Below are 20,138 nucleotides of genomic sequence, written 5' to 3'. Positions count from 1 at the left end.
GGGTCTTAACTAAAGTCTGCGCTGCACCCCTTGCACCCTCATTGAAACTTGAATTTCAATTTGATTTTTCAATTTGTTGGAAATGGACCAAGTTCACTACAAACTTACAGCACCTTGACAGAAACTGAAACCATTGATTAATGTACGTTTGACTCGGGTTACAAAAATATGGTTGAAGATGATTCAGTGGAACTATAAAAAGTAACAGTAAAAACTGCCTAACATTCTTCAAAAATGCTGCAACGTTTTCTGAATTAAACTGAGAAGATAGGGCCTGAAATATTTGCAACTCTTGCTAGTAGTACAGATGAGATTGTGAAGGCTCAAAAAGCGAAAAATATGCCTCATTCTAAGATAACAGATTATTTTAAATAAGGTATGTAAATAGAATTGAATTGAACAACAACAACAAGAAATATTTGAACATAGTTTATCACACATATACTGTGTGATTGACATTCAATGTGTAATTGATTGTGCAACCAATAATGTCATTGATATGTAGTAAAATATATTAAGGTATTTTTTTAGTTTTTATCAATTGAATTTTTTGTCATTTCCACAGTGTTTTTTCTTTCTTACCAGAAAAAACTCTATTTCTCAAACTCTCTATCTCAAAATTATTTTCCATCGTGTCAGTTTCGAGATAGAAACGTTTGACTGTATCTGAAAATTGATTTTCAAGTAGACATGAATTAATCTGAATTAAGACAATTCTGATGATTATTGTGTGAACATTCAGCTCACAATTGCTTTATGTGACTTTGTGCATCCATGTCAACTAAAATTTTTGTTAGAAAAATCTGTGTTGCTGAGGTAGCAATATTATGAAAAAATCTTTGTTAGCCAAAAATTTCATGGGCGGTGTTGTTAATTACTTTGAATTTTCGTCTTACCATTTTCTTGATTTTTCTACCAGGTAATGCACAGGACTCGAGACAAATTGTGAGATTTTCTGCCGAGCCTGGTGAAGTGTCTTTAATCATGAAATATCAAAATGTATCGACAACTATCGAATCATCTCAGAAAAACGAGTTCTCATATTATGTAAGTTCATCATTTTTAATTAAATTGTTGAATAAATTATTTATTGTTCCATGGCAAGTGATCACCATCAAAAAATGAAAGTTTCCTATAAATCATTGAGCTGCCCATATGGTTGTTCTTTTGCTCATATGGTTGATTTTTCAGGGTTTTGAACTTGAACTGTAGAAGTACCAGAGCAATCCTTTTTAACCGCTATTGCAAAAATTTGTGATACTGCTGTAAATGTTGATATACTTTTAGATTAAACCAAGTGCCATAAAACTAGGGTTGCCTGTTTTGAAATATCGTTGTATGAGGGTTTTTAGGGAAATGGGGAAGGGGCGGCAATGCCATAAAAAATTTCATGTTAATATTTTTGGAATTTATGCTGTCAGACATTTCGTGTATAAGGAATTTGATAAAACATGCAAGGTGTGGGGGGGGGGGGGTTGCATGCATTGCTTTGTATGGTCATGAATTATTGAGGGCAAGCTTCACAAAAAATTCTTGTGAGATTGAGTGACCTAAATCCTCAAGGTTCCGCCACCTATGCCTCACCCCCATTGCAGCTACTTCACCAAACACCAACTCTGTCCATATCGCTGTATTGCAATTTATTGCCATTAATGAGATAGGTTGGAAATGAAGACTCGGTCTGTCGGTGGTCGCCTCAAGTTCGTTAGGGAACATATCTTATCTATATCCTCCCTTGGGTTCGAACCCAGGACCGTGACAGCAACCTTCATGGTGGTAGATGAGCATCTTACAATCACAGCACTCGGGCGCTGGGATGTGGGTGTCCCTGTCCCAGCTGGAGCAGTCAAAAGATTGTACATTTGAAGCTAATACTCAATTTACTAGCAGAAAAAATGTGAGGTGCTGTCGCAATCGGTGAACAATTTCTCATATAATTGTATAATGTTGTCAAAATAGTTATGTTATATATATGTAAAGACATAGATTATTCAAATGCATTCTACCACCTTTTTAAAATTAGTCCTTTGTTTGAAGCACCCTTTACATTTGCTTAACGGACGATTTTGTACTCTATTTTTTAGAAGAGAAAATAATTTTATTGCCGAAAAATGCATTTATAGTGTATTTAAAATCTAGATGAGAAACAAATTTCCAAGTGGGATAAAAATTACTGCTCTGTAATTAGGTTACAGAGTTCAGTTATTTCAGTTCTAGTGTTAAAGGTTATTCCCTATATTTGGCTTCAATTGTGTTTATTTAGTCATTGTTTACGGCTGATACTCGGTGTCCAGTGTCCAAATTAGAATTTTTGTAACCATCACTGAATGATTTGTTTATTTACTGCATCATCTGTGAAGGCTTAGCTGATGTTCCTTGCTGCATCTGCAATGTGCCCTCAGCAGACTGGAAATGTTCTGTAGTAAAAAATCAAACACAACACTACATACATACTCGGACTGTTAGGTATACACACAGTTATACTTCCGGCACAACTCACTAGGTAGTAAATCGCCTGTAGATCAGGGTTGTCAAATTTACCAATTTCCTTCCCGCCTGGGGCTGGGTGTTTTAGCCTAAAAATCCAGGGTTTTTGGGGGGAAATGGGTTATTTTGGAGAAAAATTGTTTTCGAAGAAGATGTGGTTGCTTTCAGGTAAAAATTTTATTTTAAGTTTAGTTTCTCTATTCTAAAAATTGCAGTAGAGTGTGTATATTTTGAAGTATTTTTAAAAAAAGATTTTTTTTGGGAGCAAAAAAATTTATAATTTCTTGGAATCACAAACACACTTTTTATAATTCTACCTTTTTTCATGTAAGTATTTAGGTACAAGATTCACATATTAAAATGTTAAAAGAAACTGCAAACAGAATATGTAACCATGAACTTAGATATGTAATGTGTCAAACGTTTATGCAAAGAAATTATTGCTTATTTATAACACAATAAGTTTTCACACAAATCGATTGAAGTCTCTGTGAAAAAGTAAACCAGAGCATGTGTAAACTGAATTTTCATTTAAAAAATATATTTACATGTTTGCATTACTTTTTATGTTAGTTTTATGAGGTTAGTACATGAGGCTTTCATAATTGAAATATCCAGAGACAAAAATAACATTATCTCATAACAAAAAGAAAATGACTTTGTAGGATTCTTGAATTGAACATTGGTAATGAAGACCTTCAAGTGAAACAGAATAAAAAGTAGTTTTCTCCAAAAATAAGATCTAACCAGAAAATAAGCCTTATCTCAATTTTTTAAGATGCTCATAATATAAGCCCAACCCTGAAAATTTGCATGTTTAAAATCATCAGCCAGATGAAGGGATTCTGTAGGTCTGTCATTGTACATGACAGGTTTTCGTGAATAAATTGATATTAATATACAATAATGTTATTGATATTTGTATTTAATGATAATTCCAGTTATTCTGTAGGCTAATTTGGACAAGTGGAAAACACCTCCAGAGTAATGAATCCTCAGAATGACTCCTATTAACCAGATCATTTTTTAATTGTTACTGCTCCTTTTTAATACAAATACAACGCCACAACAGGCAAAAATGCCCAACGAGGTGGCTGAGAAAAAGATGCCCATGAAAATATGGATGTCATATATTTCTAAATGTTTTAATTTAATGAAGCAGGGATATTCTTCAACAGTGAGGAATTCAAGAAAAAGAGAAGCATGTGGCTTTAGCTTCTGAAAGTTTGGGCTTGATTTAAAAAAAAAAAAACTTTATGGTTAACATAGAGCTGAAGGTTTTATTTTGGACGGATCAGGACACTTTTGAATACATTTTCTGCGGGGTTTGAACGATTTGGAGGAAAAAGAAATTCAGACACCATCCTGATTTCTCAATTTTCATTATCCAAATTCATTTATTTTACCACAAACAATTTACTTGCTACAGTTCTGTGTATAACTCAAGGTTCAGATATAATTATGCAGAAGTGGGTGTGTTTGTGTGTGAACAATTATTCCCTTGTTGTATGGTTAATTTTATTAATCAAATACATAGTTTAATGTGCACCAAAAATATATATTTAGACATAATATAAGAGACGTACATATAAATGATGCACAGTACGCATAACTTTTAACCAAACGATGGCGATATCTTGGGTTCTAAAAGGTGTAGAATGAAGCGGCTTTCACCAAAAATTATGTTTTGTGATTTTCTACTCCACTATGTGCAATTCATCTTGGTGAGGGGTCATCTGCATACTTATTATTGTTCAAACTTCAAAATCTTCAATGTAAACTCTTTTTTTCCATCTTATTTGATTTATCGTATTGTATTTACCCTAAAAATAAAATTTCATCCTTTAAGTATAAAAATGAGAGGGATATGAGTGAAAATGTGTTTGGGGACACTCCAAACATTGAGAAAATGAATTCGAAGGTTGATTGTGCATGGGAAAAAACACACTCCAAACAAGTTTCGAATGACAAATACTGCATATGCCACGCGAGTGTTTGGATTTATTGCTGTCAAAAAATAATTATTTTATGGAGGTGAAAAACAAACTTTTTTTTACTCTTCATTTTAGTGACTTTATATTCATGATTGAACGAATTTTATACCATAATTATTTCAAATGATGTGCCACAAAGCAATTGTTTCATCAATTTAGAAAAATGATATAAGAATTTTCCATCGAACATTTTATAATATAATTTTGTTTAATTTTGTAATTCTCCAATTTTTAATAATGCAAAAAAAACAAAAAACACGGATGAAATGAAATGCTGTGGTTTTACTAGAGATGACTGCACCAATAGCCACTACCCTAAACTTGGCGCACACTAAGATGATTTACGCTATTATTATCTCCATAAATATTAACATCAATCTAATCGTATTGTATTAATTTGTGAATGCACATTATTACATTTACCATTTCAGCTCATGAATGTTGTCCAAGGAATGAAAAAAATTTTCTGAAATAGTGAAAAATAGAAAAATTTCATTGTTTATTTGTTTATTCAAATACTTAAAAAAAAAGTTTGGAAAACTGGATGGATGACTTATTTGTCGCATCATCGCATACTCAAAAACCATTGCCAATTTCAGTAAAGTTATGAGCTTCATATTGAAACATTTTCGCATAATTTGTCATTAGAAATTTTTCAGTGATTGTGGGGGGAAATAAAAAGTTCAATTTTCCCCATTTTGCCAAAAAAAACCTGGGTTTTTAGAAAAACCCGCCTGTGCTTGATTTTTTTACAACCCTGCTGTAGATGGTGATAGACCCGAGTTGTGCTCAGTTTGAAAAAAAAAAATTTTTAATTCCCCACCACAGAGCTACAACGGTGCAATTAATCAATCGTTACACTTCACTCATGGTTTAAAAAATTGACTGATGGTAGAACTACACACAACAAGCATTACACAGAAACAAACTTCATGTTAAATTCACAACACATACAGGCACATTCAGGTATGTACCAATTCGTTAGAAATTCTGTTAGAGGAATGTGTATGAGGTGCATGTGCGGTTAAGTAGTAGTAGTAGTAAAAATTCTCACACAATAGTGTTCTCTACACTTTTCCTAAAATTTTTGCAGATTTTTCTGCTGTAGCACTGATAAACAAATTAATATGCGGAGTCACCACACAGAGTCACAGCTTCGGAATAAACATTTATTTTGACGACACATAATGATTATCTTGGTTAATGAAAAAATAAGACAGGCATAGAAATTTTCGAACCTCACGCTTTCGTGTGCAGTGACTCTCTGCTCTGCTGTTTTCCAGATGGTCTTCTCCAGTACCCGGGATCACGTGACACACTTGAGGTCGTTGACCCGACTCTTGGGGGGTCGTCTGCGTGAGACACCACAAATAAAAAGTACAGTCGAACCTCGTTATAATAGACTAATGGGACTGAAGGTTGTCTGTTACAATTAATGTCCAGTTTATAAGAAATTATTATTATGGGAATTTAATGCTATTAGGTTTACATCAATGAAAGTATAGTAGTTAACTGTAAAAGGTGTTTATTATATATGAAATAAAAACAGGCTTTAACATAGATTAAATTGAAAAAGATGTATACATATACACTGCTTTAATCTTAATTTTTTCTTGCTCATGAGTGGTATGAGTCACACAGTGCATCCATATTTATGCAAAACAAAACAATTGATGCTTAACTTTTAGACTACCGATGGGATTCATTGGGACCCACCTCAAGTATTCAATATCAATTTGTGAGTGCTCATCCAAGAGCCAGGCTTCAGACATTTTCTTTTTTCTTGTTCTTTGATGGGCATTCAGCCTTTTTCAATATTTTCAATTATAAGCCTAACATATTCAAACTTGTTGCTCTCAATACCAATGGGAATTTGATTAAAAAAGCTATAAAATTACAGATTTTTCATCACAAATCACACATTTTTTCGTCTCCCTGTACTTCAGGGCCTTATTTCCCACTCTTGCATAGCAAAAGTATAGGAAGCGCCACCAAGACAAGTGCTACATTTGTTGCTTGTTCAAAGCAAGGTTTTTCAAAATAGTTGCTAGTAGGAATGGAACTTAGTTCTGTTTTGCAGATAATGGCACATGGTCATCTTTCCAATGAAAAAATCTGAAAAATTGCATCAATAACATAACGGTGGATGAGCAGTTGGTTACATTCAAAGGGCAATTTGTTTAGGCAGCACATACCAGAAAGAAAACCAGGAAAATTTATGGTATAATATCCTGGGTTACTTGCTATAGCACAACAAGCAATGTGGGCAGCATCCAGATATACACTGGAGGGAGGGAAACCAATCAAGGTGGCAGAGTAGTTCTGAAAACTGACAGAGCATACATATAGGTGGTGGTAGAAATATTAACACAGATAATTTCTTCACCAGCCTATATCTACCTCCTAAATTGAAGCAATGGCAACTCATGTATGTCGGAACAAGAAGCCTTGTTATTTGCTGATTTAGCTCAATATGAAGGCACAACAATCAAGAAAAAATCCAGCTATTACAGACATTCTTGAAATTATCGTGCCAAAGATAGAAAATATTTGGAAAACTGCTTCAATTCCTACTGTTTCTCACCAACGAATATGCAAAATTTTCAAAGACTTTTACTGTAAATACAAGAATCTTCAGAAAAATATGAAAGCGAGGAAAGATTCTCAAACTTTCAAGTTGAACTTGAAATCTTTTCATTGCGAAGCACAGAAATTGTTCGACAATGCAGCATGCAAATGTCATTTTGAAGACTAAGTGTGACAAAATGAGAAAGGTCCCAAATTTAGAGCAAGATTTCTTGCAAGATCAAAGAAGTACACGCAAGATGGCCATTGGTCGAGTAGATGTCCCAATAACGAAGAAATTGAAAAACAATGAACAAAGGAAAATGGAAATGGTATCCCGTACCCCCCCCCCCCGGAAAAAGTTGAAATGACGGCCCTGATCTACCAGTACCTGATGCTGGTCCATCAATCAGTGCCGAAGCAAGCAAGTGCTTCATTTGCTTTTGAAGTTCTACCATCATCTTCACAGATGAGAACTAAATTACCAAATATTGCTCTTGCTTGTGATAGAACTGATGTCTGATCGATCAGCAGCAATTATTGTGAATGCTGTGCTGGAAGATGTTGGGTTATTGACGAAAGAGAAGCCAAATATGACAATAGACCGGATGAAAATAAGGCGTGAAAGAGCATCACAGAGGGTTCTTCTGCAAGATAGAATTCCTAGAACAAAATGTGTGAGGAATATATTTTGAAAGTCGAAAAGACAAAACCTTAGCTAATGTCAATTACAAATTACAAATACAACGCCACAACAGGCAAATTGCCCAACGAGGTGGCTGACTTAAGAACATCATGGATCCCCGAGCCCTACCTACTACTGCTACACCACACATGCACCCCCCCCCGCCCCCGCGGAACCCCCAATGAATCGGTATATGCGGGAATGTGCGTGTACGTGTAGTGAAACCTGACGTGAAATTTTTTGTTTCTCTGTAATGCTTGTTATGTGTAGTGCTGCCATCTGCCACCAGTTTTTCTAACTATGAGTGAAGTGTTATGATTGAATGATTTATCGTTGTAGGACTGTTGCTCTCTGTGACGAGACTTTTTAACGGGGAGATCGGCTCGCATTTGCGCTTTGAAGTTGGGAACCACAGAAAACCAACTTCAGCCGACCACAACTGTGGGGTTCGAACCCGGATCATCGCATCGCGAGTCTGTCACTATAACCACTCGACCACCACAGCGGAAAGAAGGTGATTCTTTGCATAGAAGAACCATATCTGAAGAACACATAACTATATATTGCAGGAACCCGGGTTAATTTATCTCGGTAACACAACTCCAAGAGAGTAGTGGAGCAAGGGATATAAAGTCATCAATTCTAGACTTTTTGAAGCAAGATTTTTAAACAAAAAAAATTGATGGCGATCGGATGCGACGGAACTGTTACCAATACTTTTTATAAAAATGGTGTTATCAGATTAATAGAGAAAGAAATAGGCCATCCCTTGCAATGGCTTATTTGTCTTTTTTACCTCAATGAGTTACCTCTAAGGCATCTTGTGAAGCATCTAGATGGATGTTCCATTAGTCCACACGGGCTTCAAGGTGATATCGGAAAAGATTGGAAAAGTGTGGTGAAAGGTTACCTATTGTGAAATTTAAACCAATCTCTGAATGATAACTCACTCGAAAGAAGTGGACTGTAAACACTTTTAATAATTTTACGATAATTTTAATTCACAAATATAAACAAATGAACTCGCACGAAATCTTGATCGAGGAATCGTTGTACAATTGACCAGCTTGAGGTCTCAACTCACATTCACTCACTCTGACTCATAAAAACGTTTTTTTCTCTCTCTCTCTCCCTCCCTGGGAACGGAAGGGGAGCTCTCATCTCCTTTTGACCTCTGCTCTCTTACTTTTCTTCTTTTTTACTATTATTATTATTACGCAGCAACAATCTCTAATAACATTCCGATAATAGACAGTGACAAAAGTGATTTAAGTGCAGATCAGATATATCTTGACGGGCAAAGAACTGGCAATCAAGAGAATTCTGAATATTAGAAATGAAGGATTATCAGAAGCAGAAATCCGTGCATTCCATGTTCCAAAAATAAACTTTTCTGCTAAGCACTATTCATAACTAATTGCATGTGATCAAGTGCGAGTGACTGAAACACCTAATATAAAAAATCAGGAACTGGACCCACAAAAATTATCTGAACCTGCTTTTCCATCTATTCCTGTAACAAAATGTAATCATTACTTCCCGGTTCTTTAATATTTTTCCCTTGGTAACCATTGAGTGGATGACAACAATGAAATATACAAGGTTTTGATAGAACTATAAACATTTATTCAATTATATGTTAAACTATTAATGTAACGTTTTATCAACAATTATCACAGTTAGGCTTTTCTCTCAATGTTACAACGAAACAAAAGGGATCGATCTCACCGCCATGTCCAGGTTTTCACGTGTTAGTTCACATTGTCCGATAGACACTCCCAGGTGTCTATCTCACAGCCAAAGACTCCCCGGCACCAGCTTCAGACAGGTTTGGTGTCTTCAAACACACGTTGAGACCAGAGCTCAGCCGCTTCACATGGAACTGGAGGTGAAAGTCCACGGGTAGCTGGTTTGGCCACTAACCAATCCACTGGATCACGACGACGTTGAAACCTCACGTGAAGTCAAGCGATGAGACGGGTTAAGTGCCAAGGCACACTTCTACAATTATAACTTCATTGTATTTATGAGACAATCTAGCTCACACCATAACAGGGCGTGACGCCTTAGTGATTAAATAGCAGAATCGGTCGTAAGTAAGTGGTAAGCAGTGAAGCACATCTCTAGCTGGTTTTTATATAGTAGCATTCCCATAATGCCTCACGGAAGAACCAATCACAACATTGAAGGTGCGGCATTAGTTTGTATCTAATTTACATAATTCCATGAGAGAAAAGGAAATATTGTAAACATTATAATATTGAATCTGGCAACAAAACATAACAAGATGGCGGCCGATCGGCGGACACACGATCCCACCGGTCGATCCCGGAGACAAAGGTAAAACAATGACTAGAATAAAGACGATTAACACGGGGATCCAATTGGTAACGTTACATTCCGTGTCACACACAAGCAGTTGAACGGTGCGTACGACTCGTAACTGAAGCATTTCTTGCTGTATCAACAACCGAGAGTCGTGAAGGCTTCATTCAAGCCAGAATAAAATCAAGGAAAACTCTTCCATCGTTTGAAAAAAAAGTGAAATGTAATAACAGTGCTATAACAGGGAAAGCAATAGAGGCATTCTCCCGACACCTATATCGTCAAACTATGTTTTTGTTTTTTTAATTTGGAACATGGTTATAGTTTTGTCCCCACCCCCGTACCCTCAGAGAGGGTTTATTTTACACATATATATATACATATGCATATACATAATGTTTAAAAAGATTTTTATAATGTGCACTTAGAAAAGTCTTTTTGCTTGACCTTTAGGGTCCGTGAGGAACCTGAAGATATTAAAATATTTTCCTAGATTTTGGTATAGCGTCTTAAAACCTTGAAAGGCATCTTTTGAATACTAAGGCAACATCAATTTCCAAAAAAATTGAAAAAACACCCTTTTTCGTTCCACTTTACTGCACAGTTCTGGTAGGTCTCTTGGTCAGGGCCGTCTTAAGAGCATCATGGACCCCTGGGCCAATTTATTTTTCTGAGGTCCTGCCTGGTAAATTCTCAAATTTCAAATTCTCCTGCCAATGTAACTTCCTGTCGAGATTGGTGTGGTGGTGCATCTTATGTAGTGATTTCAACACAAATTTTACTTGCGGCAATATTCAATTATATGTACATGACAATCTGTTTCATAATTAATGCTGTTTATAAATTTGTATTTCTAGTGCATATTCTGTCATTTGGAAGTTCAGGGAAAATCTACTTTCATGATACATGTTGGTCATCATATTGAAAGATTGAAAGAGAGAAGCACGTCCTCTCAGCATATGATCAAATTATCTGATAGTACAGTCAGGAAACTATTGTATGTAAGTGATATTTTCATCAATTACGTGATTTAAAAAAATATGTATTAAACTTTGAATGGATTAATTGTAAGAACTTTGTTTATATTTTTAAATTCTTACATGCATTACAATCAACATGCATCTAATTTGGAAATAGATTTTTCTTTTTGTGAGGCGGAGGCAATTTTTCCAGAGGAAAAAAAGAAAATTTTAAAATATTAGAATTCTAACTTTTTATTCAGGATAATTGAGCTTTCTGGCTCTTATTCGAAAAAAAAAAATCGGTCCACAGTAACCTATTCACAACTCCAGGCAGGGTTTAAACTATAGCATCAAAAACTGAAGACACTGCATTTCAATGTCTAATTCTCAATGTAACATTATTTATTTACTTATTTGCAATAACTCCAGAAGGCATGAAATGCACTTACACCGGAAAAATAATATTAATATATAAATAGTGATAACAATCAGAAATAAAAGAAGGGAAAACTCCTCAATAGCGGAAGAAAATCCTGCATAGGAGACGCATATAAGTTCTGATGGCAGACTGTTCCATATTCTCACCATACAGCATCTGTATCCATTTAAAAACAATCTCTTCTGGCTGTTGGTATTCTTATTTGGAAACGATGCCTCCGTAGGTTAATTTGTCTGTCTGTGATTTCAGAGAAAGTTTTTCCTAATTGTAGGTTGTACATTTGGTGCACTAGTTTGTAGCACATCTTCAGATCTGCAACAATTCTATGTCATTCCAGTGAGTGCAAACCCAGAAATTGAATCCTCGCAATAAGACCCGCCACTCATTCCAGCTATTCGTTTGGTAAAGGACCTCTGTTTTTTTAGAAGCTTTACATCCTTAATTTTTTAAGGGCTCCATACTTGTGAACAAAACTCCAGAGTCAGGCGAGCGTACACACACAGAAAGCATATGACAATACATGCACATTACACTTGAGGTATGCCGTACATGTATGAAATTCTGAGCTTTGCAGACTTTGCCCTGATGTGGATAAGTAAAATCCAGGATGTGGCTCATTGCAATACCCAAATCCACGCATATATCTAATTGCTGTAATGTTTCATTACCTAGTGTAACATCCCTTAAAGGGGTTACGTGCCCGGTTCGAATTATCCAGTTAAAGGCAGACAACAAGCAGGAAACAAACAAGTTGTTTTGTATCACTTCAAAAGGCTTTATTACATTAATAGTTATTTTACATTAAGTTAGACTCATTAGTTAAAACAAAATTTTTGCGTTAAAGTCAATTATTCAAACATCAATTTTAGTTATAAAAAGGCGTGGATCTCACCACAGAAGTCCATGTCCATTTAGCCGTACATCACCTTTCTTCTTGCGGACCAAAAGAGGTAGGTGCATTAGATACGATAGCGATGTAGATCCATTCACATCGTTGAAATCAACCAAAGAATGAAGTCCCAAAATTCAAAGCAAGTCGCCAGCAACCAGGTTTCAGGTAGATCTCCCAGCAATCATCGATGAAAATCCACTGGAACCCAGCCAGTTGAACGTTGAAGATAGCGGAGGTACTGGACGTTTCTGTAGCATTAGACTAGAAGTTTCATCAGGAATAGAACCAATCGAGGTTTCATCTGCTAGAGAGGGCAACCAGTCACACGTTGAATTGCAAGAAAAACTCGTTAAGCAGTTATTTAGTTTTCATAAAAATAATGTCTTCACCAGACCTGCCGGTAACATGAAAGGTAGTTATTCAAATCACAACATTTTTTTGAAGTTTGACGACAGAAGCCGAGAATAACGAGAATTAGCTACTCAAGTAAGAAGTGAATACTTGAATGAATGAATGAATGAATGAATGAATGCGATTAGTGAGAACGAGAGACATGCTTTTATACATCTTAAACCGGTTTAAATTTAGGACCATTCGTCCACCGACAGCATGCCCTCTCTCGCTAAAAATTCAACAAGTCACAAAAAACAATTTGCATACGATCGCATACCTGCAACATCACAATCGGCCTCGATCACTGCCACACGACCACCGCCACTGACGAAAAACAAGTAAATATTTATGCGATGCTGACTTTGGACGTTTACGCCATGGACCCATGGATATGTTACAGTCTCAGAAACCAAGTAGGTCACGCCTGTGACTATTCATGTCATGTTTCTGGCAATCCACGTCCTTCTGTCCGTAGTGGAATCCAGCGATCCGTAGGAAGCATTCATCACCATCCGGTGCAAGAGCCACCACGAGTTACTCTGACAGACTGTCAAGTACTGGACTCAAATCAAACTTTCTGGTACCAGGCAATGCGGTTCAGGATCACCAGGTTACTATCACCTACAGTGTCGTTGTACAATGCTGAGCCAAACAATATCATCTAGAAATAGCTTCCATGATTCAAGAACCCAAACAAGTATAAACAGTACTAGTGATTGGAATGATAAATGCAGGGGGAGTGGCTTTGAGGATTCTGTTCAAAGCCCTAATCTACGTCGATCATAAGGTCGCAGCCATTACAAGACTAGTAGTGAAAGCATCAGGTGGAACAGAAATGGAATGAACCCAAAGCTTATGCTGACAACAGTCCTGGGCAGAGTCATCGATATACATCAGGAGACCATGTTCACATCACTTTGCATTCTCTCAGCCATAAAAGGAAAGACTGGTCGCAAAGCTCACGCCACAACGAGATGGACCGTACTTTGTGCTAGCCCAGAGATCGCCCACGACATACGCTGTCCCTGATCTGGCAAAAGCAAGCTTCTCTCTTGGCGTATACCATACCTCTGCTCTCACCATGTGGAAAACCGGATACTGTTTCCTTAGTGCCATTACGAAAGAGGGGACGACCTCCCAAAAAAGTTGGAACTAGTATGAACACTGAACAATCTCCCATAATGCTTTTTGCTGGTTCCTTGCCAGGACGTCCATGAAACCAGAGGCGGAGTATGTAAGCTGTTGACAAGAATATACAGTAATAGTTTTATTCATGAGACACGTGAGGTTTAAGTTGTATTGAGAGATGAAGACATTCTCAAAGAGTTTGATTTTAACCTTCATGATAAAGGGTTGTCAGTTTTGCATGTTAACATAGAGTTGTTCTGTATTAATGTAGCATAAAGGAATTTTCCATGTTCGCTGCTCTGTATACACCACACCGACTGTCACAAATTCAATTTTTCTCCCATTCTGCCCAAAAACCCACCCGGGCTGTAAGTGAACAATTATTCCCTTATTCTACAGTCAATTTTATTAATCAAATACTTAGTTTAACATGCACCAAAAATTTATATTCAGACAATGTAAGATGTACAGATAAAGGATGTACTTGTACATGTTTAAATTAGATATTTTGAGGTTGTGGGGGGGGGGGGAAAGAAATTCAATTTTCCCCACAAAACCCGCCCGGGCTGGGTTTTTTACAACCCTGGTTTGAACCCAGGTCCTTGAGATGCGAATCTGTCACTATAATATTTAACTGAAAGAACTCAATGAAATTTGTACATTCATGCTTTCTTATATTATTGCATGCATACTTGATTTATATATATTTTTTTGCAGAGCATCTCATATGGTTACTGTGCTGTTTGTGAAGAATGTAAAGCTTTATTTGGAGCCAAAAGAGACCTTGAAATTCATTTTGCTACTGTGCATGACAATGCACATATGCAGTGTAAAATATGTTCTCAAGCATTTGGCTCTCTTCGAAAAGTGTTGCAGCATTTTGAACAAGTATGTGTTTATTTTTCCAAATAAAATACAGTCGGCCCCTGCATTCGAGGGGGTTACGTTCTGGAGGTGACCGTGAATGCTGAAATCTGCGAATAACTGAAACTATAGGTATTTTTTATGTATCTCGTTTACTGAACATCATGAGAAAGAGCAGGGTGACTCAGGTAGAAGGGAATGTAAAAGAGGGTGCAGTGATTGTTGGCTATGTTTTCCGAAAGAACGTTGTGATTTTTCTGATTGCCGTGTCTTCATATCATCAAGTATGTTGAAGTATGTTGACAAGGCTTCCTCTACTAATTTTTCTACGTATGAAAAACCTAAAATAGTGGGATCTATCAAGGAAACAGTTATTTTCTGGATATTATGTTGAGGTGAACTTGGAAAGAAAAGTCATCACGTCTCTGCCGGGACTCGAACCCAGGCTCTCTTGCATACCGGGCAAGCATGCTACCATCTACACCACTGGAGACATGACTCTGCCTTCCTTATTTCATGCTCTGTGGCATGTGGTGCTGAAGTAGAGGCATTAGTAGTCTCTCTTAATATCCGGAAAATAACTGTTTCCTTGATGTCTTGGATTGAGAAAAAGCCATCTATCTCTCTATAAACTGTCCCACCCGGGGACCATTTCCTGAAGTTAAGAGAGGCTACTAATGCCTGTGCTTCAGCACCTTACGCCAGTGTGTGAAATAAGGAAGACAGGGTCATGTCTCCAGTGGTGTAGATGGTAGCATGCTTGCCCGGTATGCAAGAGGGCCTGGGTTCGATTCCCGGCGGAGACGTGATGACTTTTCTTTCCGAGTTCACCTCAGCATAATATCCGGAAAATAACTGTTTCCTTGATATCTTGGGCTGAGAAAAAGCCATCTATCTCTCTATAGAGGGATCTATGTTATGAAAATAATCTATTGCTGATTTGAGCTTGCGAAGCCCTTCCTCTATGTTACTTGTTTTACTTATACTTATACTACTTCTTTATCTTGATCTTTTTCATTTGGTACTGCTTCAATTTCAGGACCAGTCAGCTGCAGTAGTTCCTCCTCGGTCAACCCAGTATCAAAACTTTGAATGGCATGTATTCACTGTCAAGGTACCTCCTGACTTCCGGAACGAAAGACTGTTTAAACCAATCTAGGAAAAGTTTTTTCATAGTCTAAGCCTTTTTATTGTTTGTCCAAAATACTGGAAGCTTTGGCTTATCGTTCCCTTCAATTCTCATGGATTTACAGATTTTAAAATGATGGTGGGCTTTATCATGTGCCCATAACCATTTGCACAAAACAACATAGTAAGTCTATCTCTACTTGCCTTAAACCAAGAGCTCGCTTTTTTTCTCTTGCTTAACTTCTTTGCGGCATTTTCTTCCAAAATAGTGTAGTTTCATCAGCGTTAAACACCTGCTGAGGTGCATAATCTTTCTCTTCAATTTGTTTTTGGAAGTTTTCTAGCTGCCTCCTGGTCGGCAGAGGCTTGATCGCCAGTGATTTTTACATTGTGTGATCCAAATCATTTCTTAAACCTATGAAACAACCTTTACTTGCATAAAATTCTGATGAAATAGATGTTTCACCAGCTCTTTCTTTATGTAAAATTTTTCGCCTTCTCTGTTATAATACCGTCTTATGTAGCCACAAAAAACAGCATTTTCTGTATGAGAAACACATAGATCCCATAGGCGCTGCAAAGTTTTTACTGTCACGGGTGCAGTTACAGCTGAACGAATTTCAGATTCCTTTTTCTTGATATATCTCATCGTAGATTCGTTGATTCCGTAATGGCCGACCACAGCAGGTGTTGACTTATTTTCACCAAACAAAGTCAATATATCCAATTTTTATTGTCAAGTTTTCACTTTCATTTACCTTTTCAAAGCATCATTAGTAGCACTAGAAGAATGAGCCATTTTAAACAAGCACAACTCAAATTTTGTAAACAAAACACATGAACGACGATTGCTGAGTGTTTTCAAAAAAATTCCAATAGCAAAAAACCATGAATATGGAAACTGCGAATACAGGGAGGGGGGTCGACTGTATTCTGAAATTTTTATATGTGGTGTTATTGTCTATTTTCACTAGAAGATAAAAAAATTATAATTTAGGCAACAAAGGCTACATCAAACTTTGGTATTTCGAAGTGCTTCTTAAAATTGACATTATTTAGAGTTATCAGCCTTTGATTTGTGCACAGTATATTAATAATAATGCCTGACAAGATGAATACCTTAGGGCCACACATATACTCTGAACACATTTTGATATGTAGGCACTACCTATTCATTAGAAGTTCTTTTCAGGGATGTTTAAATTTATATGAAGTGCATGGACAGTTAAGTATTTGTAGCAATAATGTCCTATATTGCTTGGGTTTTCTCTGTACACTGAGCATTAACCTGTTCAATGTTTTTGACATAATATTTTGTGGAAAATTACATGAGTCACTTACCCCATCTCAGTGAATCTTATTCGCCATACGGTGGTGGAAAGTTGTACGGGAGAAATAAAAATACCATTCTTTGCTGCCATTGTTATACTGAGTATGTGTGGCAATTTCAGGGAAAAGTGACCCTATGAATTTTTTGTAGAATTCATCAAGATAACCGGTTCTGCCAAGGTTTCCCGCATTTGGGTGTCAAAATAGTACGTCTGTATTTCAGATTCCGAAAACTCGCGTTGTCACCGATTGATTAAAAAATCGAATTTCGAGCTAAAAAAGTTCGGGTTTTTTAACCTATCAGAGATGACGCGGGTTTTCGGAATCTGAAATGTGGATGCACTATGTTTGCACCATCGAGCTGGAGGGAGTATGACGTCAGCGGTCTTCACCTTGGCAGTGCTGAGAACGGCATCCGCAACATCATTCGTCGGAAGATCACCTGACTCAGTGAAAACACGCACAATCCCCCGTTATTTTCTTATGGCATAAATAGGAGTTTAAAATGATAAATATGAAAGAAATAATTTCAACATCGATATGATAATTCTAAAATTAATGAAAGAAAATTTCTAGAATTAATAAAATAGATAATTTTAGTTCCAAAATAAATGAAAGTGATAATTACATCATTGATGAAAGATAATTCCGGAATTAATGAAAGATGATTTCAGCATTGATAAAAGTGATAATTCCAAAATCATAAAAGTGAGAGAGAGACTTCAGCATTGATGAAAGAAAGAATTCCAGAATTACTGAAAGGAAAATTCTAGTTTTAATGGAAGATAATTACAGCATTAAAATGAAAGAATTTTGGAATTAATGAAAGAAAAATTCTAATTTTAATGAAAGAAAAATTAATTTTAATGAAAGAGGATTTCACTTCCAAAATAAATGAAAGTTATAATTCCAGCATTAACTGAAGATAATTATGTAATTAATGAAAGGCAATTCCAGCATTAATAAGAAATAATTCCAGAATTATTGAAAGAGAATTCCAGAATTAATGAGGGAGATAATTCAGAATTGATTCAGAAGTAAGGAGTGCAGACCAGACTCATCTCGACTGCATCAAATCCAGGAAGTCCTTTCAGATGAAAGTGTTTTGGTGAAAGCTTTGTTTCTGAAAGAAGCATCAGAACTTTTGAATGGCTTTCTGACATTACTTGAAAAAGAGGAGACCCTCATACACATTTTGTATGATGAGCTAGGAGCTCTTGTTAGAAAAATTATGGTACGTTTCCTGAAATCTGAACATATTCAGAATGTTAGAATTGCTGAGCTTCAGAATTTAGCTATAGAAAGCAGTGAGAACTGGAGGAAAAATGTGGTTGTTGGTGCTGAAATAGAATCCAATCTTGTTGAGTTGGGGGAATGTTCTCAACAAAAAATTTCTATTAGGTGCTAGATCATCAAGCACTTGCTGAAAGTTTTACCTTTTGAGAACAACACCATGCTGGAAAAAATGAAGTGTTTGCATCTCATTTTCTGACTGGAAAACTCTTCATTATCATGTATTAAGTACATTGTTTCAAAGCTACCGCAAGTTTGTCCTTCGGATACCCCTGTTATCTTGGATGAATGGATTTCTCTGCAGTGTGAAGATATACATGTGAGTTATCAAAGGTTAGATAAATATTGGGGATCTATACTTGATCTGATAAACTTGGATGGAAGTGCAAAGTTCAAAATTTTGCTTGTGCTTATCAAAGCCTTATTATGCTCTGCCCACATGGAAATGCAGACTGCGAGAGGGGCTTTAGTGTAAACAAACATTTCCTGCAACATAGATCAAATCTTTCGATTGAAAGTATCAATGGCATTAGGCAAATAAAATCTTATGTACATCATTCCAGGGGCGTAGCCAGAAATTTCGTTCGGGGGGGGGGTGAACCAAAGTGACAGAACAATGGATTTGGTCATCTTTTTCCCTTTTTTCAGTCATTTTCTCACATTTCGGGGGGGGGGGGGGACCAGACCCCCAAGTTCCCCCCCCCCTCGCTACGCCCTTGCATCATTCTCAAAATGCTAAAGATATTGATGTCGATGCCAATCTTCTGAAAGCTGTTCACAGCTCGCATCAGAAGTACCAAGACAGACTTCAGCACCAAAAAACTTTTGATAAGAAAGTTCCATGACCAGATGAGAATCAAAGACTAAAAGTAGAAGAAAGGTAGTTGGAAATTCAGTTATCATCAAAAGCTATGCTGAACACTGCAGAGAAAATGATAGAAGTGGGGATAAAGAGAAAAAACTTTGTAGACATCGAAAGGGGGCAAGTTCGTCTGAAAACAATGAAAGAACAATGTGAAGTGTTTTAGAGAAATTGGAGGAAAACAGTCATGAGTCAACAAAATGTCATGAGGTTTTTTTTTTTAAATGTATGCTTATTTGTTTGATTTGTAAACTTTAACTTTTTCTTCTTACACCCAGCTTGGATTGTGATTAATTTTTACGTCCCTATAAGTGGATGCAAGTTTTATCAAACATATAAAACTGATTTTTGACGCACCCTATAACTGTTTAAAATGTTCAAAATTGAAGGTTGAAATTATCTCAGTTCAAAAAATTTTCATTTTTGACAAAGGTAATAATGATTATGCGCGCTGCTCCGAATTCACCGATTGCGCTCCGAAACACTGAATTAACTGCTCCGAAAAGAGTCAACAGCAATCCCATCCCTGGATGAAGTATGTACATTACAATAATTTTGCAAATAGACAACTTAAAACTGAACTAATATGTTATAAAATTAAAAATGCAGTGGATCCCGCCTATAACATTCCCATTTAGTATTACTTATATTCATGGGCTCAACTGTTCGAGATTTCCAGTTTGAAGCATTTTTACTCTTATGTTTTCTTCCTGACAGGTGTTTGAAAAATGTTATAAGCAGGATGCACTGTAATATCCAGTACAATATGCAAAGGCATAAAATTACGGAAAT

General features: G+C 36.4%; 1 protein-coding gene and 1 non-coding gene across 6 annotated transcripts in view; both read left to right on the top strand.

The window, feature by feature from the left end:
* Positions 1-20,138, top strand: part of LOC149083312 (uncharacterized) — a 165,852-nt gene that overhangs the window by 68,658 nt on the left and 77,056 nt on the right. For all 5 annotated transcript variants that reach the window (XR_016193246.1, XM_089236548.1, XM_089236549.1 and 2 more), the window contains 3 exons: positions 920-1,047; positions 10,914-11,057; positions 14,588-14,758. Coding sequence is in view for 4 of the 5 variants with exons in the window: in XM_089236548.1 (XP_089092674.1) it covers positions 920-1,047; positions 10,914-11,057; positions 14,588-14,758 (443 nt within the window). In the remaining variant the exon portion in view is untranslated. The remainder of the gene's footprint in view (positions 1-919; positions 1,048-10,913; positions 11,058-14,587; positions 14,759-20,138) is intronic.
* On the top strand, positions 15,467-15,540 carry TRNAT-GGU (transfer RNA threonine (anticodon GGU)). The gene has a single exon. It is a non-coding gene; the product is annotated as a tRNA-Thr (tRNA).

This window comes from Pholcus phalangioides, unplaced genomic scaffold (assembly GCF_987345545.1).
Source record: "Pholcus phalangioides strain wild (caught in Gottingen) unplaced genomic scaffold, Ppha-v1.0 ptg000009l_1, whole genome shotgun sequence".
NCBI classification, from domain to species: domain Eukaryota; kingdom Metazoa; phylum Arthropoda; class Arachnida; order Araneae; family Pholcidae; genus Pholcus; species Pholcus phalangioides.
This window is presented reverse-complemented; position numbering and strand designations above follow the sequence as displayed.